The sequence below is a fragment of the Plasmodium coatneyi genome, chromosome 12 (genome assembly GCF_001680005.1).
Source record: "Plasmodium coatneyi strain Hackeri chromosome 12, complete sequence".
Classification (NCBI taxonomy): domain Eukaryota; phylum Apicomplexa; class Aconoidasida; order Haemosporida; family Plasmodiidae; genus Plasmodium; species Plasmodium coatneyi.
Window position 1 is genome coordinate 2,914,495 of NC_033567.1, and position 18,615 is coordinate 2,933,109.

General features: G+C 45.2%; 2 protein-coding genes across 2 annotated transcripts; both read right to left on the reverse strand.

Moving 5' to 3' along the window:
• Window positions 1-472: 472 nt before the first annotated feature.
• On the reverse strand, window positions 473-2,038 carry PCOAH_00043170 (Uncharacterized protein; the record flags this gene model as incomplete). The annotated part of the gene is made up of 1 exon (XM_020061101.1): window positions 473-2,038. One exon carries the CDS (start codon window positions 2,036-2,038, stop codon window positions 473-475), a length of 1,566 nt encoding a protein of 521 aa, XP_019916438.1.
• A 3,137-nt stretch (window positions 2,039-5,175) lies between these two features.
• Window positions 5,176-17,271, reverse strand: PCOAH_00043180 (Uncharacterized protein; the record flags this gene model as incomplete). Its single annotated transcript, XM_020061102.1, has 4 exons — window positions 5,176-5,516; window positions 5,703-9,227; window positions 9,361-14,780; window positions 14,861-17,271. The coding sequence occupies 4 exons, from the start codon at window positions 17,269-17,271 to the stop codon at window positions 5,176-5,178; spliced, it is 11,697 nt and encodes a 3,898-aa protein (XP_019916103.1).
• Between the last annotated feature and the right edge of the window lie 1,344 nt (window positions 17,272-18,615).

Sequence of the window (18,615 nt, forward strand, 5' to 3'; positions counted from 1 at the left end):
GGTATACAGCACACGTAATGCATACATTTCAACGAAACACAAAAAAAAAAAGAAAAAAGAAGGACGGGGGGAAGAGGCAACGGACGTGCAAGCGTTACTACTATTTTGTCGCCCTGTCCGGATGGCAGCGCAAAATAAACACTTTTTTTTTTCTAAATGAATGTTTTTTTCTGCGCTGAAATGGCTAGCTGGCAAAAAAAAAAAAAAAAAAAAAAAAACACACACACACACACACACGTATGTATAGCAATCCAGCTAGCCAATTTATCAAACAAAGCAGGCTGCACCAGCAAAGTGCAATTTTTAAAGAGTAAAATTACACTCGTGCAGTTTTTTTTTTTTTTTTTTTTTTTCTTTCCCCCCATTTGCAGTACACACGTGTGCATGCAGATATAGGTGTAACAAAATGGCTACTTGGTGAAAGGCGCGTCTTCTCAGTCTGTCTCTCACATCTGCCGCTGTGATGGTGTGATCACTTCTTCTGTATGAACTCACTTTTAATCTCGTCGGCCGTGAACAAATGGGTGTTGTAAATGCGTTTCATTTTCTTAACGACGGGCGCAAACTTGTCCTCCTTGATTTTCCTCTTGGGGGCATTGTCATGCACGAAAACTTTGTTGGTGGACTTCAATTTGTATTCTTTTAAAATGTCATCCAGGTTGGGCAGCGTAATTTCGTCCCACAGATTTTTAATATCGTTGGTGATGGAATAGCGCTGCTGTTCTATGTGTTCATACGAAAGAGGGAAGAAGATATATCCCTTTAAATTGTAAAAGCAGTTGTCACATTTATTTTTTGCATAAATATCACAAACGGATGGCAAATGTTTGCACTTTAATTTTCCTCTCAAATGGCTGTTATTCGATCGTATGCAGCGAACTTTCTTTTCATAAAGCAGAGTGTTAATCCATTTGTAAATATTTTTATTGGTGTTAATTAAATCATCATTAATTTCGTACCCGTACAGAAACCCATGTTTGTTTATTTTGTTTAACAAGGAACTGACGCTTGTTACGTCTACGTAGGGATTCATGTAGCAAATTCTTTTTTCATTCAAGTCAACTTTTATTTGCTTCGATGAAGCCAAGGAGCTTAGCAAAGAATGGTTACTTATGTCCACCCCTTTGAACCCCAAATTTATTAACATGTTTTCTATGTGGAAAAATGATATGCCTTTATTTGCCACGCCTGGGTTGTTCGTAATATGGTTAGTGTAGTGCGACTTTAGTATCGTCAGGATTTTATGGTAAAGGAACGAAAAGGGGATTGACTCATTTTTGTAGTAGATTTTTAGGTTACTTTTCAGGAGGGACTTGTTTCCGTGGCGTCCTTGCACCCCTCCGCCGCTTGGCATGTTTGTGACATTTGCAGCGTTTGCTGCGTTTACCCCAACGCCGCTTCCACCGCTACTGATGTATTCGCTATTTCCAGTGCCGTTCAGGTTTTCACAGTTGGTGCCTCCGTCGTTCAGGTTCAAGCTACCGTTCAGGTTGGCGCTTTCGCTGACGCTTAAGCTTTCGTTTAAGCTTATGCTGTCGTTCAGGTTTAGACTATCGTTGAAGGTTGTGGTTTCGTGGGGGGTGACGTTCGAGCTGTAGAACTTGCTGTCGCTGCTAGCTTTGTTCGGGGTGGTTGCCTTCCCGGGGGAGCTGACATTACCGCCGACCTGCTTCGCATGACTAACACTACTGCTGCTACTGTTGTCTTTTATTACAGAACTGTTGGAGTTTAAGGGGTTTACTCGATTGGTGGTTATCCCACTTGTTTGCGTAATTCCCTTGGACCCCGCGAGGTTTATTTGGATATTTTTGGACACACCTTTTACGGGGCCTTTTTCCAAAGGGCTTCTCTTAGCCACCCCACTACTGCTGTTGCTCGGCGTGTTGGCATTGCTCACATGGGGGCTGTTGCTCCCATTTGTGTGATTGCTCTTGGCACTTAAGTCATTTTTCCTAATGCTCACACTGATGAGGTTCTTTTTCTCCCCGCAGCTTAACTTAAATTTCATTTTTTCTTTTTTCCTTTCTGCGTCTTGCATTTTACGCTTATGCAGGTGTCACGAAAGTGGGCCGGGGTACGACAGACGGACGCCCGGCGGGGGACAGGCTTGACCGGGCAGGCTTCGCAGGGCTGCGAGTCGCTCGTTCGGGTGCCCTTACACATACATGCGTGTGATGGTACTGACGTGCAATTGTACTGACGTGCAATTGTACTGACGTGCAATCGTGCTAGGGCAGACCCACGGTGAGTACACATTAGCTCTTTCCGCACAGCTACATCTCAGCGACGACCTGAATTTCCCTCACGTGCCAGACGGGGGCACTCTTTAGCTGTATCACGCGGAAGACCTGGTACCATGAATCGATTCACATGTCTGGAGAGCTGTTCGACGTGTCTAACGCGCGCTGATCACTTGGCTTGGCACATATATGTGTGCATAGCACATGTATGAATAAGCACACCTCCTGAAGGACGTACACCTGCTGCGCAAGGCACCTGTTCCTTCGATGCAGTCGGTTGGGGTGAGGAACTATAGCCAGCTTCGCGGGGATCACAGTTGCAGAGTTGGCATTCCTTCCAAATTGGCGCGGATGCCCAACTCGACACGAATGGCAAACTCAACAGCAATGAAGCTTTCCTTCCACTTAACGTCGTGACATGGTTGGTAAGGCAAATTTTCTCGAAGAGCTCTTCTTAAATAGTCACAGGTGCACGTGATGACCTCGAAAAGCGTAACGGTAGGTGAAGTACAACAGTGTGTGTCCGAATTATTACACGTGGGGGGTTATACATTTCGAGTGTGTGGGTGTTCACGGGGTGGTGGTGGAGGGGGTTTTCCCTGCACACGTTCGAGTATGTATATGCTACTGTGCGGCAGTTTGGGGGAAATTATTTTATTATTTTTTTTTATTGGGTATATGGAAAAGGTTTATGATGCACACGGATTCGCTTCTCTTAAAAAGGGAGACGGGGGGAAAGGCGGAGGAAGTAGAGGCAGGAAATGGCCACAGGAAGGTGACCTCCCTTTTGTGTAAAAAAAAAAAATAAATAAATAAAATTTTTTTTTTTTTTTTTTTGTGAGAAAATTGTGAGAATTAAAGCGAAGAGAGTTGTACAGGGGAAGTTTCGTTTTTTTTTTTTCTTTCTTTTTTTTCGTTCGGTTGCTCAATCACTTGGCCGTTCCGTTTAACTTCTTTCCTTTGTTCAAAATGTTCCAAATAGCCGAGTGTTCACAGGTGGGGTGGGGGAACAAACATATTTAATGGTACATGGGGACCAGCAGTACAGATAAATCTCTCGTACAACGGCAGGAGATAATCTGTTTGGTAATTTGCTTGGCAACAACTTGCGATAGGTTGGCGGGGAGGATGATTCAAATTGTTGGCTTTTTTTTTTTTTTTTCCTTCAAATGAGTAAAAAAATGGAGGATTCCTTTTTTTGGCGAAAATATATACAAATATTATAGTAATTACAAAAAAAAAAAAAAAAATTAATCAGCTAAAAATGGATGACGGTTGGGGAGTTGTAGATGAAGTAAAAAAAGCTGAGAAAAAAAATAAATAAAAAAAAAAAAAAAAAAAAAAAACAGAGCAAAGCAAAGCGTAGGTAAGCGCAAAGTTAGGGGGGCAGGTGGCGAGGTTTAATTAAAAACTTGGCGATCAAATTAGGTATGGTTACAAATTTAGGGAATGCTCGGTGGCATGTATGAAAAATTTTGTATGCATACAATATTATATACATACGAGAGCAGTTGGGCGGTTACAAGCGCAATATGTGGTTTGTGCCTCCTTGCCCCCATTGGCTGACGTCACCCCACCATCGTTGTATACAACGCTCCTGTTACGATACAGTAACAACACAAATGAACACTCTGCTGGACGGAAGATCGCACCGAAGTGAAGGCACAATCGGCAAGTCCGATCAAGTGCAGCAAATTCGTAAAGTATATTTTATATACATATATGAATTCACAGTCTCAAGGCTCGGTCGACGAGTCACTAAACCGCATGGGTGGGGAGAGAGATCATCAAATGACGCACGCGATGTGCCACATGGATAATATATGCTGGCGACGTTCACCTTGTTCCGCCCATCCATGCGAGGCCACGCAAATAACGGGGAAATGAAGTCAGCCAAGAAGGTAGGAACTAAACATTCCCTCCTCCCAATATACATATATATATGTAATGCGGGGGCGTAGCAAGAATAAATATATACACAATATTCTCGCATTAAAGAAAGGCCATTTTTTTTTTTTTTTTTTACAAATAAACGCTGCTTAAACATGTGAAAAGAGTTACGCGAAAATGAAGAATGGAAAAAAAAAAAAAAAAAAAAGAAGTGAAAAAATGTAGCGCTAGTTGGAGGCGCACGCAGCGAACGAAAAAAAAAAAAAAATAAATAAAATATAGTGAAAAACACACGCAAATAGGTAAAACGCACAAATTGGAAAAGAAGGCATCGTAAGTTTGTTCCTACCCCCCATGTGCGCTTTCTTAAAAAGATTAAAAAAGCTAACAAAGTGTGCAAGCGCATCCGCCGCTATCCACCTGTTTGTTTTATGGGCTAACCGACATGTACCCATTTGGGTGCACACTGCCGCGCGTAGGAAAAAATACAGTTATATGTGTTTGGCAAACATGTCCCCGCCGCCCAGTGGCACAAACGCAGAGGGAAAGGAACCAAAAAAAGGACACAATCGAAAAACAACTTGGAGTGATGTACCCTCTGAAGGTACAAAGTTTGTGCATCGTGAAAAATGCCCCCCGTTGCTGCGTCATTAAGGAAAAAAAAAAAAAAAAAAAAAAAAAAAACAGCCAAGCTAAAGCTACGGTTCACCGAAGCTAAACCGAAGTTGAGGCGCTTCGACAGAATTGCGCCCTCTCACCCTAAAATGGGGGATCTCCATCGAACCACCCCCCCCAACGCGCATACCAACTTTGCACACAGGATGGCTGCCTCAGCCGAAGCTGCAGTCGCTCCACCCATGGGGGGGATGACCAAATGCACAATTTTGCCGCATTAAAAAAAAAAAAAAGGCGACGTTCCCCAACGTATTGGCGCAAAAGTATAACGTTAAAAAGTGACATAAAAAGGAGGAAGTTTTGTGTATTTGCCTCATTACAAATGTGTGCTTGCCTTGGCATTTCGTTTTTGCTATGTTTACGGGAGGACCTAAGTTGGCTGCCAGTTCCCGCCGATCCGCACCACCTTGTTCTTCCTCATCATGATATTTAAAATGGCGAGCACACTGGGCTGAGACAGTTGGGTCATTTTTTTTTCCGTTAGGATTTTATTCAAGCTGCTCACAATGAGAAATAACGGAGTGGAGGTGTTCCTCCCCGGCTCTGCTTTCATTCTGTTCATTCGATCCGTCGTTATTTTTAAGATATGGTTTTCGTAGAATTCGTAGGACTCTTCCAAGTTTAAGTTCTCGAAGGTTCTCCTTCTTTTTATCTCATTTTCCTCATCGTGGTCGGTTGCAACTTCGTCGAGGAAGAAATCCATGGGTTCGTCTGGCGGGGAAAGGGGGGCAAAGAGACAGTGTAGCGGCGCAACGGATATGCAACGGGGACACAACGGATACGCAACGAACACACGGCATCGTGACAAACGAGAACCGTGCAAGCGTATCAATCAACACGCGCACATTAGCATGGTTACGTGCACGTGCACTTTTACATGCAGGTAATTAATCATACTATTACTATTACTACTACAGTTGGAGTTGCTGCCTGCGGGGTTGGTTGCCTGTCCCTGCTTGACTACCGAAGGGTCCTTAACTGTTCCATCGCTATTGCATTTCCTCTCACTAAGATAGGACTCTATTTTGTTAACTACTGTTTTTTCTTTTGCAACTTTGCTGACTCTCTTTCCTCTTGTTCGTTTCTCATCATCGGGGTCACTCAGTTGGGATGACTTTTCATGGGCCCTTCCCTCGGGGTAGCCCTTCTCCTGGTCGCTCTTGCATGTTCTGCTGCGATTTCCACTGCGTGCACCAGCGCACCTGCGGGGGTCGCTCTGACTGTCGGTACTTTGCTCCTGCATCGTGGAGCCCCCCCTGCTGTGCTTCTTCGCCCCGCTGCTGGTGTTGGCTGCATTGGCGGTGTTTTCCGCACTGGTGATACTCTCCCTCTTCACAACACCTTCATTCGGGGTACAGCTGCCTAGCGAATTGTTCACAAAAGAAGCCATACTACTAGTCTCTAATTTCACTACGCTACTGCCAACCGTAGGTGTGCCTTTTTCTTTTTTCGTCCTGCCATTGCTGGACGCTTTCCCCTGGAGTCGTTCTCTCGATGCTTTGGTGGCTCGTTCGGTTTTGACTTTCCCAACACCCGTCGGTGCAGTTGGTGGCGTCGGTGGCGTTGGTAGGGAAGAAGATGAAGGTGGTAACGATGAAGACGATGGTGGTACTATGGATGATGATGATGGTGGTGCTATGGATGAGGATGGTTGTTGGGGCGATTCCAGAGGGGCGGTCCTCCCCCTTGCGTTTTTTCCTTTGGCGCACTTCTGCTTCTTCGCCAATTGAAGCTTACCCTCTTCGGTGTTCTGGGAAGACAGGTCGTTGGGTCCGATTGGAAGCTTCCTTCTCCTGTCTGTCCTCGGGGTGGGGTCCGGAGTGTTCGCTCTCTGCCGACTCGATCTCTGTCTGGTGAGCTGTTCTGATCGTTGTCTTGTTGCATGACGCGCTCCTCCCTGTCTTCGAGGCAGACCCACTTCGGGTTGTCCCTCTTGGTCCCTCTGCGGCAGTTCCCCGGGTGTGTGACTCTCACCCGTATCATCCGCGTCACGCAGTTTCTGGAGGAGAGGACTACCTTCCCTGCCCCCTGCGGGCACCTTTTCCCACGGTTCCACTTCCTCATCCTTTACTCTCCTCTCACACACGTTGGTGTTACCCACGTCGGTGTTACCCACGTCGGTGTTACCCACATCCGTGTCACCCACATCTGCGTCACCCACATCTGCGTCACCCACATCTGCGTCACCAACGTCATCCAACTCCGACGTCGTGTAAACAGCAAACTGAGTCGCTTTGTTGTTCCTCTTATTCATAACCTTGAATGTATTCCTTTGTAGAAGTTTCCTCCTAGCTAGCTTTTTTAAAGTCTCCCGAACGAACCGATCTGGCAAGTTCATCTTCTGGATCAGATACTCTTCTGTGAAAAAAAACTTTACATCTACATCATCTAAAGTTTTTTTGCTTCTGAATTTTTTTATTTCATTTTCCTGATATTCTTTCAGGAACTTTAAATTGTAGTAGACGTTCTCGGTGGAAATATTTTTCTTCTTGACAATGTCTTCTGCTTGTGCGTTTTGCGGATCCTTGGCCAGGTCTGTAGCATTTTTGTTGCCATCGCTGCGTTTTCTTCCTCCACTTAATGCTTCGCACATTTTATTTTGACCTTCCTTCTGAGTATCTCCCTGGGGGGATGACAAGGTTGCCCCGTGGATGCGCTCATTTCCTGCTCCATTTGTTTTCCTTCCCGTGTGAGATTCTTCCACCTCGGGTAAGGTACCCCCCCCAGTTGGCTCTCTCACAAGGTGGTTGTCCCTCTCTGTTATGGACTCTCCCCCCCTTTGGTGTAAATCCCCTTGTAGATGATGCCTCTCCGTTTGTGACGCCTTCTTCCTATTGCACTCCCCCCCGTTTTGCACCTGTTCACGGAGTGTCCCCCCCCTTCGTGGAGCGGCCACCCGGGAACTCTTCTTCCCCTTCGACGTGGAAACTTCCTCCGCCTCCTTAACCAAGTGAAAGTCATATAAAACCATGCGCTCGTTCACAATGATGTGGATGGTTCTACTCTCCACCGATTTATACGTAGAAGAAATGAAGAGAAAATCGAAATTGTAAATACTCTTATTTGTGCCAAATTGTTCGGATTGTAAGTTCTCCTTGTAGAGATTCACAATCCTGACCTCTAGGGTGGTTAGAAATAAGTACACTAATGCTTCTTTCAAATTTACAGTGAAGAGATAATCGTTCACACACAAATCGAGGGTGCATAAATTAAAGAGGAAGATTAGATGCTTGTCTGCGTTTTTCTCCTGGTATATTTTGTTAATCGTGTTAAAGTAGGCAGATAAACTGTCGGGGATTAGTTTCTTCACGATGGGGTCTTCTTCCCTCACGTCTTCGAACTTCCAGTACTCCACGTTGACCACGGTTATGGATAGCTGCACTCCTCCCCCATTCAGGAAGCATTCCCTTACCAAGTCGTGGTAACTTGCCCTAGCAGGGGTTAAGTGGTTTTCCACGGGGGGGATGATACCTCCTGCAGTTGCCCCAACCACCATCGGGTTAACCATCGCGGGTAGAACCTCATACTCCACGTCGCCTCTGCACCGATTGTCCCTCCTCACCAAGACGTACCTATTCACGTAGGGCAGATTCAACAGGTAGTTCGCAAACATATCTCTAACCATATTTTCCATTCGTGTGAAAATGGAGAAACTAAAATAGCCTCTTAAATAGTCTAGGATGAATAAGTGCTTCTTAAAAATGTGAACTTCCTTTGCATCCTTTGGAATTGTTCCTTCCTCATCGTCTGTGCTTAGTTCATCGTCTGCATAGAAAAAATTGTTCTCACACTCTTTCAAGTGGTGTTCCTTCTGTTTGGTATGGTTTCCACAGTTTTGTTCTTCTTCATTAGAGATTTGCTTTTTCCTTTTCTCCGATGGTGATCTTTTTGAAGTTCTTCCAACCTCGTTGGAGGATTGCTTGCTCCGCTTGTCTACTACACTGTTGGGTCTTTTTTTTTCCGTTGTGAGGGGAACTTTTTGGTTGGTCACCTCTTCTGGGGCGACTTCTTCCTTTATGCGCACATCAGCAATGTCAGTTGCGCTCATCACATCAATAGAGACCATGTTATTCTTTCCCACCCCCTTCCAGTTAAAGAACTTCACGTACTTCTGGGGGCCCACGCGAACACCCAGAACGGCCTTCCCACTGTCATGACAATCGAACTTGTTGCAAAACAAGTAGTGGTAGTAAAAGGGGTCCTGGATTAGGTGCTGTTGTGAGTGCTTTTTCCCCTGGTACTTTCTACGGATATACTTTTCGAAGTAGTAAGTATTCAAATAAAAGTAGGAATTCACATAGGTGTTACAAACGTGTTGGTAATACTTAAATAGGAATACGTCCAATCCCCCGACGATGCTAATATACAGAGGCATAAGCATAATGTTTTTTTTTTTTTTTTTTTTTTTTCTTCTCCTTTTCCCTGTACTTCTTTACCTTAACCCTCCTCTTTTCGTTGAATTGATGGTAAGGCTTATATTTGACAAAACAAAAGGAGCTGTCATGCTGAACGGTTAATAAACGGCGCACTTGCTTGCTGTCCACATAATACTTACGTTTCATTTGTTCCATTTGTTCCTCCACTGGGTAGCTCCTTATGTCTTCAACCGATTGGAAGCTTCTATTACTGTTCGCCCCTTTTAGCATTTTAAAATCCGCTGCACTTAGTAGGCTCAGATATTTTTCTCCACCTCTACTAGTGAGCTCATCCATGTGGAAGCATATCTTCTGTCTGTCCTCTTCACTTGTATCCTCCTCTGACTTTGAACAGGAGGAGGATGTGCAGCTAAGGGGGGTGCCACCTTCGCTGTTGTTCATTCCGACCATAATGACGCCTTCCGCTTTGTTGTTCCAGTCAGCTTTTAAAAGGTTCCCCATTTTGGAAGTTTTCCTTTTTTTTCGGTGTCCTTTCCATCTCTTCCCATAGGGAAGGCATAAATTATTAACGTACTGGAGGCATTCACTTGAGCTGTAGCTTTTTAGGGATTCCTTCCCGAGTGGATACTCTTCACTCTGCGTGAGATCCCATCCATTCTGCGTGAGGTCCCTTTCATTCTTTGTGAGGTCCTTCCTCGTCGCCATGGACGCGTCTTCATTCGTGCATAACGACGTGGAGAAGCTTCTCGTTTCATCCCACAGGCTGTCATTCCATAGTTGCTCAGATAAAATAGCTGCGCTTAGATGATCTCCCCGTTTCTTCCCCTTCCTGTTGGGGTGATCCCTTTGGTTGGATTCTCTCCAGAGGGAAGTTACTAAGGAGGAATTTCCACCGGAGAATGGGTTGTGGCCTTTCCCCTTCGCTCTACTTACCATAGAGGCATTTTCCACAGACGCCTTAGACGCCTTCCATACAGATGTCTTCTTCCCTGATCGGCGCAAGAAGTGACTTGCCTTCTCTCTTTCATACGCCAGGTAGTTCCTACTCTTCACACGCTTCACTCGGAAGATACTTCTCCTGGTAGAGTCACAGCTGTCACTTGAATAAATGCTCCTCCCCATTTGAAAGGCTCTCTTAAATATCTCTTCTTTGACACTGGAGAATTTCATTTTTTTCCAAGTGAGTCGATTGGCTTGGTGCTGTCTCCGGGGTGGGTTGCAATGTGTGTGTGGGACGCACGTGCTGCATTCATCTGCTTTCTGTTCGTCTTTAACCAGGGGGATGTTCCCCTCTAGGGGGGAGGGATCCTCGCCGGTCAGCACACCCCCTTTCTCAGATGGATGATCCCATGGGAGGTGCCACCGACGCTCCCGCTTAACTCTCCTCCCCCGCCGCTGGCCACCTGCACGGACGGATCGAAGGACATGGCTCAATATATGAAAGGTGATTCTCTTCCCATTGAAATAGCTGTCCAAGTGTCTTCTCAGAAATTTATTGTTTTCCTCCTTCGTGTCCTCATATATAAAAAGAAACAATCTGTTAAAAATGGACTCGTAAAAATCTGGAGATTTTTCTACGTATATTTGAAAAAGCTTGAAAATTTTTTCCATTTTTTTTTTGTTCATTTTTATTACTTTTGTCATTTTCACTAAATTGAAGATGAAGGATGTTACCCGTTCGGCGTCCACAGTGGGGGGGATACAAGGTGGGTGTTCCTCATTTGCTTTCCCTTTTTCTATTTTTTTTTCCTTCTCCGTTGTAATTTCTTTCTCCGTTGTATTTTCTTTCTCTGTTGTTTTTTCTTTCTCCGTTGTTTTTTCTTTCTCTGTTGTTTTTTCTTCCTCAGTTGTCTTTCCTTCATCATTTTTTTTCCCTTTTTCAGTTGTTTTTCCTTCCTGAGTCATTTCCCCCCCAGGCAATGTGTTCGCCCCCCCGAACAACGCCTCCACCAGCAAGTAGTACACCTTCTTGAAGATGGAAGAATCGGGAGTCCTTTTTTCCTTCTTATCAAAGTCAAGCAGGTAGATCAAATGGTACATGAACTTTATATCCTCCAGTCCTCTTTTGCATTCCTTAAAATTTTCCAATGCATCGAGAAGACAGTGCCGCTTCAGGTTTAGGGTTTCTTTTAGGTAACCCTTTAGGATGCTTAGGGAGAGTCGAATTCGTTCCACCAGGGAGGAGGTTGTGCTTTCCCACGTCGTACCCTCACCGTGATGAGTGCAGCTGACTTGGTGTGGGGAACATAAAGTGGTGTTCCTCTGGGTGGGGGATCTCCTCCCCCCATGGATCAATCCCACGTTTGTGATTCCCCCTTGGACCAACTCAAAACTTGGGGTCCATCCGAAATCGCCGTGACCCCATCTGGACAGGTCAGAGAAATTCGTTTCTGCCCCAAACGGGGGGAAGTCCTCACACGCAACGTTCTCCTCCACGCTGTGGATGCTGACGTTTGTGTGTCTGAACAGCAGGGTTTGCTCCATCGTTGCTGGTTGCACTGCTTGCTCTTCCACCGTTTTATCCCCGGTACTGACGAACAGGTACTGCTTCCCCTTGTACTCGTCCACACACATTCCGTTATTCAGGAAGGAAAAGTTGAAGTCGCAATAGTTGCTCATGAGGGAGAGCAGTCTCCCCCCCGGGACAACCCCCAGGGTTGTCTCCCCCTTGGGACACACATATATGTGTTCCACCTGCGAACCCATCTCATTCTGTCTCCCCCTCGAAAGCAACCACAGGTAAGTACTCCTTCGAGTGTACCTATTATGCATGTATACGTAACTGTCCTTCCCCCCCCCGACGTGGCCTTTAGGCAAGTTTTCTTCACCACGCTTCTTTTTCTGTTTTTTAAATAAAGCCCCATTGAAATTGTTGAAAATGTTAAAGTCCCCATGGTGGGTCAGGTTTATGTAGTTGTTGTCCCTCACCCCTAGGAGGATATCTAGGAAGGAGGTAAAGTACAGCAGGAAGCAAGTCACTACATTAGCCAAGTGGTGTGTATCGTTGGATTGAAAAAATTTCTGCTGAACCGTTTGTAACATTTCTTCATATAATTTTTTAATAGTGTCTGTGAGGACGTGCTCCAACTTTAGGTGTCTAAAAATGTCACCGATAACGGACAGGTGGATGTATTTCAGGGGGATGCTATTCGATATATCTACGTTGCTTAAATGACGCAACAGTTCCTTCCTCTTTCTTTTTCTGATCCATTTTTGGGTCGCTTCCTTTGACCCCTCCACGTGTGCACTGCTTCTTCCCCCCTTGTGGAGACCCCCATTTGGGGAGACACCTTCCTCGAGGTCCTTCCTTATGCACACAACCGGGTACCCATAAACGAAGTTCAAGATGGAGTTTCTAAAAGAGTACTCTCTCCTTGGATTGATAAAATGAAAAAATTTAAAATTGTTGTTCAGTTGGATAACTTCATAGTCCAGGGACAGATCATTGGGATCAATCGGATCGGTTGGATCAGACGGAACAGAGGAATCCTTGGGGTTCCCTTGTCCCCCTGTTGAAGAACCAAAGTCGAACGTGTTACAAATGTATGGAAAGACATACTTATTGTCGTCCACAAAATGGACGGTGTATCTTTTAATCCCTTTTTTGATCACGTGGTTATTCTCATTCATGTCTGCAGTGGGGAACACTTCATCGCAGTTGAGTTTTCTCTTCCTGTCACTTTTCCTCTTCTTCACCATCGTTATGAAAAGCCTCAAGTTTACATATTTGTCTAAATTTTTCGGGTGAATAACTTCGTACAAAGTGGATAAGTGGGACAAATCGGATAGGAGGAGGTCCTCTTTGCATGTCCCTGTGACGGAATATATTTTTGCCTTATTCTGAACGACGCAGAAATTTTTTTTTTTTTGTTTTTTCAGAATTTTTTGCAAGATAGAACTAATGTTCGGGTCATCCTTACTACAAGTAGACATATTATACAAGCAGGAAGTATGCACATCGATGGCGTTTTCCTTCCCTCGAGCGGTCTTCCCAGAAGGGACCTTCCCCGTGTGGTCCACATTGTAACCCTGAACGATTTGCTTTAAAAAGGAAGTCACTTCACCAGGGATATTCATACAATCTAATCCAAACTTTGACAAAAAAAATTTTCTCTTCTTCTCCTGTAGGAAGTGTTTCTCCAGTTCGTTCTCGGAGGGGTACTTTGAAAACGAACTACCCGCTTCTGTTGATCCGCTTCTCTTCATCTCCTCCCTCTGGCAGTACTGTCCATACTTTACGACCAAACTGAGAAGGAGCTTATAAATGAGCAACTCGTTTCTACTGTCTTGCGTTTTCAGCAGAGCATGCAAAAAATAGAAAGCCTTTTTCATGCTTCCTATTTTTAGGAGGACCTCATTCTGGGCGCAGTTGATGCTTTTGCTCATAAACTGTATTATGTCGTTTTTCGCAAAATATTTCAGTTTTTTCAGTAGGAGGTAGTTCTCATACTGTTTTGAGCAATTGCTCTGCTTGCCGTTTGGGCTGTCCACCACGGGTTCTGCTTCATTGTTGAAGTTATCTACGCTGGACAGAGCGAACCACTCACACAGCAGATCCTCCTTCTTCTCTCCCCCCACTTGGTTCCCACCATTGACACCACGATGATCATTCGATACGCAGAAGAAGTACTCGAACAGAAGGATAATGTCCCCAAAAAATTTCTTCACGTAGGCGCAAAGGTACTCCTTCAAAATGGATACGTCATATGACAGGTAGTTGAGCCTTTGCGCTTTCTCTTTGTAATAACGCTTAACGTCGTGGAGTTGGCTGAGCAGTTTTTCCTTCCTGTGGAGTAGGTGTCTGTCTATTGTGCATCGGCATTCTGCGCAAATTCTTGAATGGATGTCTTTCCCTTTCTGTTGGCGGCACCGTTGGGGACGCTTACCACCCTTGGATGGACGAAGCTTTGCCATTTTCTCACGCACGCAACCGGTACAATTGCAAACTTCGTTGTGTATTTCGTCACCCACGGCTTTTTTCGCTTCTCCCAATTGTTGCTTTTCCTCTTCGTTGTCTCCATCTTCTCGACCCATCCGGATGGGGTCCTCCCCCCGCAGCACCCCCAACCGCTGCTGCATAAGGAGTTCCACATTTCTCTCCTCCCAAGTGTCCCCCGGCACGCAACGGCAAATGTTTGCGTAGAACAAATTCAGTTGCTCACTCACCCCTCTTATCATTCCAAACAAGTTCCTCCTAACCTCTTCGTCCTGTCTTTTTATAATGCTTAATACGTCCACAAAGAGATCGTAGTATTTGTCTCCTGTTTCAACCTTTCTTCTACTCTGTCGTCCATATTGCTCCTTCACCTTCTGCACAACCTTCTTGTAGACTGCGTTTTTGCTCCTCACCAGGGCGCGAAACTTGTGCCTTATTCGCTCTACGTTTAGGGATTTCACCAAGTGGTTCTTGTAAAAGGAGAGAACGAACAGGTGTGCTTTCGCTTGGAACGTATTGGATAATCTTCCACGGCGACTAATTCCCCCACTTCGGTTCTTACGTTTGTAATTGCGCTTACTTTTGTTACTACTTGTCCTTTTTTTATTTATTCCCTTTTTTTTTCCACCCACGGATGACCCCGCCCGGATGTGCAAGGCCAACCTGAAGTAGGTATACATGCGAAATCTCAACTCACGCAGATGCCGCACCCGTCTGGCCCTCCTCAGCCGCGTTTCATTCACTCGGGGGAAATCACATCCACCACGTCATGCACTGAGTTATTCCTTTGGGAACACCACCCCCCCCTAGGGGAAGTAACCACTTTCCGGAGAGAGCACGTCCATTTGTAGACTGAATTTCTCCTCTTAGAATGGCCGGGAATTCTTAGCCTCAACCTTCTATTGCGCCATTTGGTGATCCCCCCCAAATTTACGCGCAAATCCTTCCTGGTGAAGAACTCAAAGTAGTAGCAACTCATAGAGTGCAAAAGAAAGTTCCTTCTCAACATGGTTACATGTTCTGTATTGGAGGTCCTCTTCCCAATGGTTTTTTCCAACGCGTGAATCTTCTGTTTGTACTTTTTATAAACCCCTACAAGGTACTTAACGACTGGTCTCTGAGAATGGATTTTTTTCTCAATAAGGTACTTTATTAGCTTTATGACTTCTCTTATAATTTCTTTGTACTTCTCCAGTCTCAGATTGTGTATCTCGTCTGGGAGGAGGCCAGACGGTTGGGTTCCGCCGCAGAGCCGTTCAGCACACTTACCACGGTTACCACCGTTAGCAGTGACACCCACGGAAGGTGCCCCATGTTTGTTGCCCCTCAAAAACACACGTAGCAACAAAAAAACGGCGTTGTCTAATCTGCGCTGGGTGGGAGAAAGATTACAAAGAAGTTCGCTAGCGATGGTGGGGAAGGCCTGCTCCGTCCAGCTTCCTCGTCTGCCCCCCGCAGGCACTTTAGAATACTGCGAATTGGTTTGGTGAGCAACACCACCTCCCCCACAGTGACCCAAATTTCTGTACAGGGAAAAAATGTGCAGGGAGTACAAGTCAAGGTCCTCATACAGCCTGGCCACAATTTCAACTGAGAAACTTAGCAAAAGGTAGAACCTCCCTATGGACTTTAAAAATACGTTATCGTAATTACTTAAAAAAATATGGACCTGATTCGACTCATAATTCTTTATGGTGTTGTTGAACAGATCCTTCATTAGGAATTCTTTGTCTGCCTTCCTCCTGTCAATTTCCTGTGTGTTGTTTCCATTCGTTGGTAGGTTCTTCAGTTGGTTCTTCAGTTGGCTCTTCACTCTGTCTGTTTCCTTTCCCACTTGGGCGTTTTTTCCTTCCTTCTTGCACTTACTCTTTTTTACTATTTGGATGTAGTCGTATATTGGCTCACGGTAGATGGAGTGTCTGGGGGGGACCATTCCTCTTGAGGTGCCCGCTAATCCTTTGCTGGAGGTTGTCAACCCTTTAGAGGAATTTGCTAACCCTTTGGGGGAGGTCGACGTTCCTACCCCCCCCGCATGCCTATAATCAAAGTTAGCTAAGTGCTGCACATTTATGACGTCCCAAAATTTTTTCACTTGCACATTTTTTATGTAGTCTTCAATTTTTATTTTTACCAAATTGATTAAGTACAAATCGGTTATGTCTTCATTCCATAGTTCTTCTTTTTGCCTGCACAGGTCAGGTAAAAAGTGGTCCTCCCCCCCATGGGTTACATGACCTGATTTATTTTTCACCAATTGTTGTTTCTTCCCCGTTGGGAAAAAGGACACTTGTTTTAGTTTTTTCCATCTGTCTTCATCCAAAAGGATGCTTTCCACTAACCCCTTCGCACATTCGTTCATGTCATACCTGCTCCTCCGATCGAAGAAAAGACTACCTTCTTCTGAATCCCTTTCTCTTCCCCCCCGGTGTAAGTATTCCTTCACTTTTTGCTTCTTTCTGTTCTTATTATAAATGGTGATCAAGCATTTTACTCTTTCACACCAGGCGTTTAAAACTTGGGGGAGAAATTCGCTCCCATTTTTCCTACCCCAATTGTGTTCCTCCTCCTTTCCACATGCACACCACCTCTCCCCGATCAACCTCCTCCTCTTATTCCCATTCAGTAGGCACTCATCACAGAGGTCACCATTTCGAAAGGGGAAATGAAAGGGATACACAACTTTACGAAAGCGCAAATAAAAATTGTCTATATTTTTCCCAATGCTTTTTAAGTGGAAAAATAAGTTATGGACAAAGAGGTCTATTATGGACACTACGTTTTTGCTGTTAATGCGGCTCGCAAAATTGCTCTTCACGAAGGGCAAATTTTGGTGATCTATGCCGACGAAATTTTCGATCACGTCGGGTAGTGCGAACACGTCGTCGTTTCGTTCTTGCCACCGTGGGGGCTTCTCTTCGGCGTACTTTTCCGCGTTGTTTTCTGCGCCGTTCCGTCCCCACTTGCTTTTCACTTTTTTCTCCCTCCATTTTGCTCCCCCCAGCTCGTTGGGGAAGGAGTGATTGTTTTCTTTCTCGTGGTCACTGCCTGGGTTGCTGGAGGGCGACGCCCTGTCCCTTCCCTTCCACTTGGCAGTGTTGTCTATGGTGGGGAATAATCTCGTTCCCTTCCGTCCGTCATGATTAGGAGCGTTCATGGGTTCCGCACGTTTGGCGGGTAAAGCGCCCAAGCGTGGATCACGCAGAGGTTGTTCGTGACCGGATCACACGTGCATGTAACACATACAGGCACACACAGGCACATACACACGCGTTTAGCGTTGCCTTCGCCTTGCTTGTCACTTTACAAAAAGGCAAAGTTTCCCTGCTGTGCGTTTTAGATAGGTTGTTTCTTAAGCCCCTGATTTGGCTTTTATTTTTTTTTATTTTTTTGAACTCGCCAATAGGGGAACAAAACTACAAGTGTGTCCCTCTCATTCTGCTTTGTTTCGCCCCTTTTGTGTACCCATCAGGCACCTGCTCATGTGCACAAGTGTGTGAATTTTCCGTTAATTCTCAAGCGCACGCGCACCGAACGCTTCGCATGCACAAACTGGAGACACTTTTGCCGGGCACCAGCGCAAAAAACGCGCAAACAAATATGTAAACAAATGTGTAAACAAATGTGTAAACAAATGTGTAAGCAAATGTGTAAACAAATGGGCTGATAAAGACTTACATAAATGTGTATCTGTAAGGGCACTACGGGAAAACGGTGCCCGAACGGATGGGGGGGAAGCTTCACTTCTGGACGGATGCTCCTACCCCGTTCTTAATTGCCCTCTCGCGGTTTTCACGAATGCGCAAGTCCCCGGTGATTAAGGAATAGGGCGGCTTGCGAGAAAAACATGTTCTGACAGGCACAAGTGGGGAACCCTTGGGAGGTGCGATAATTTGCTGTCAAGTGGTGTTGATTTGTGGGAGGGGTTAACTTGGCGGTTGGTTATTTCAAGGGGGCATAAGTATACCTTGGAGGCACGCTGCAGGTACACACGACAGGTTGCATAATACAGGTGCATGCGCCTGTGCGTGCACACCTTTTGGTACACACTGAGAACTGCGCAACCCTAGTCGTGGGCTCTATCAAAAGGAAGCGGCATGGCCTTTGCTCGCCAAGCGTTCCGAAGGGGCGACCGCACGGGAGTGTCACACGTTGCTGGAAATGGTGACTCGTACAGGTGTACAAGGTCAACAAGGAGGAAAAAAAAAAAAAAAAATCTCTCTTAAGTTTATTCACATATTTTAGAATGTCTAGTAGGAGTACCACTCCATTGTGTATCTCCTTTTTCCTTTTAAGCATGTAACAACGCAAGGGTGCAAACACGGAAGGTATCATCCGCGGGGGTCATTTTGTTAAGAGACAAAGGGATTACAAAACTGTACGTTGTAAGAATTATATTTTATTAAAAAAAAAAAAAAAAAAAATCTGTACAAAGTGGTAAGTTTAGCAAGTTCAAACTAAACAGGTGCAGCGCGAGGAAAGAACACGTGATTAAGCACCA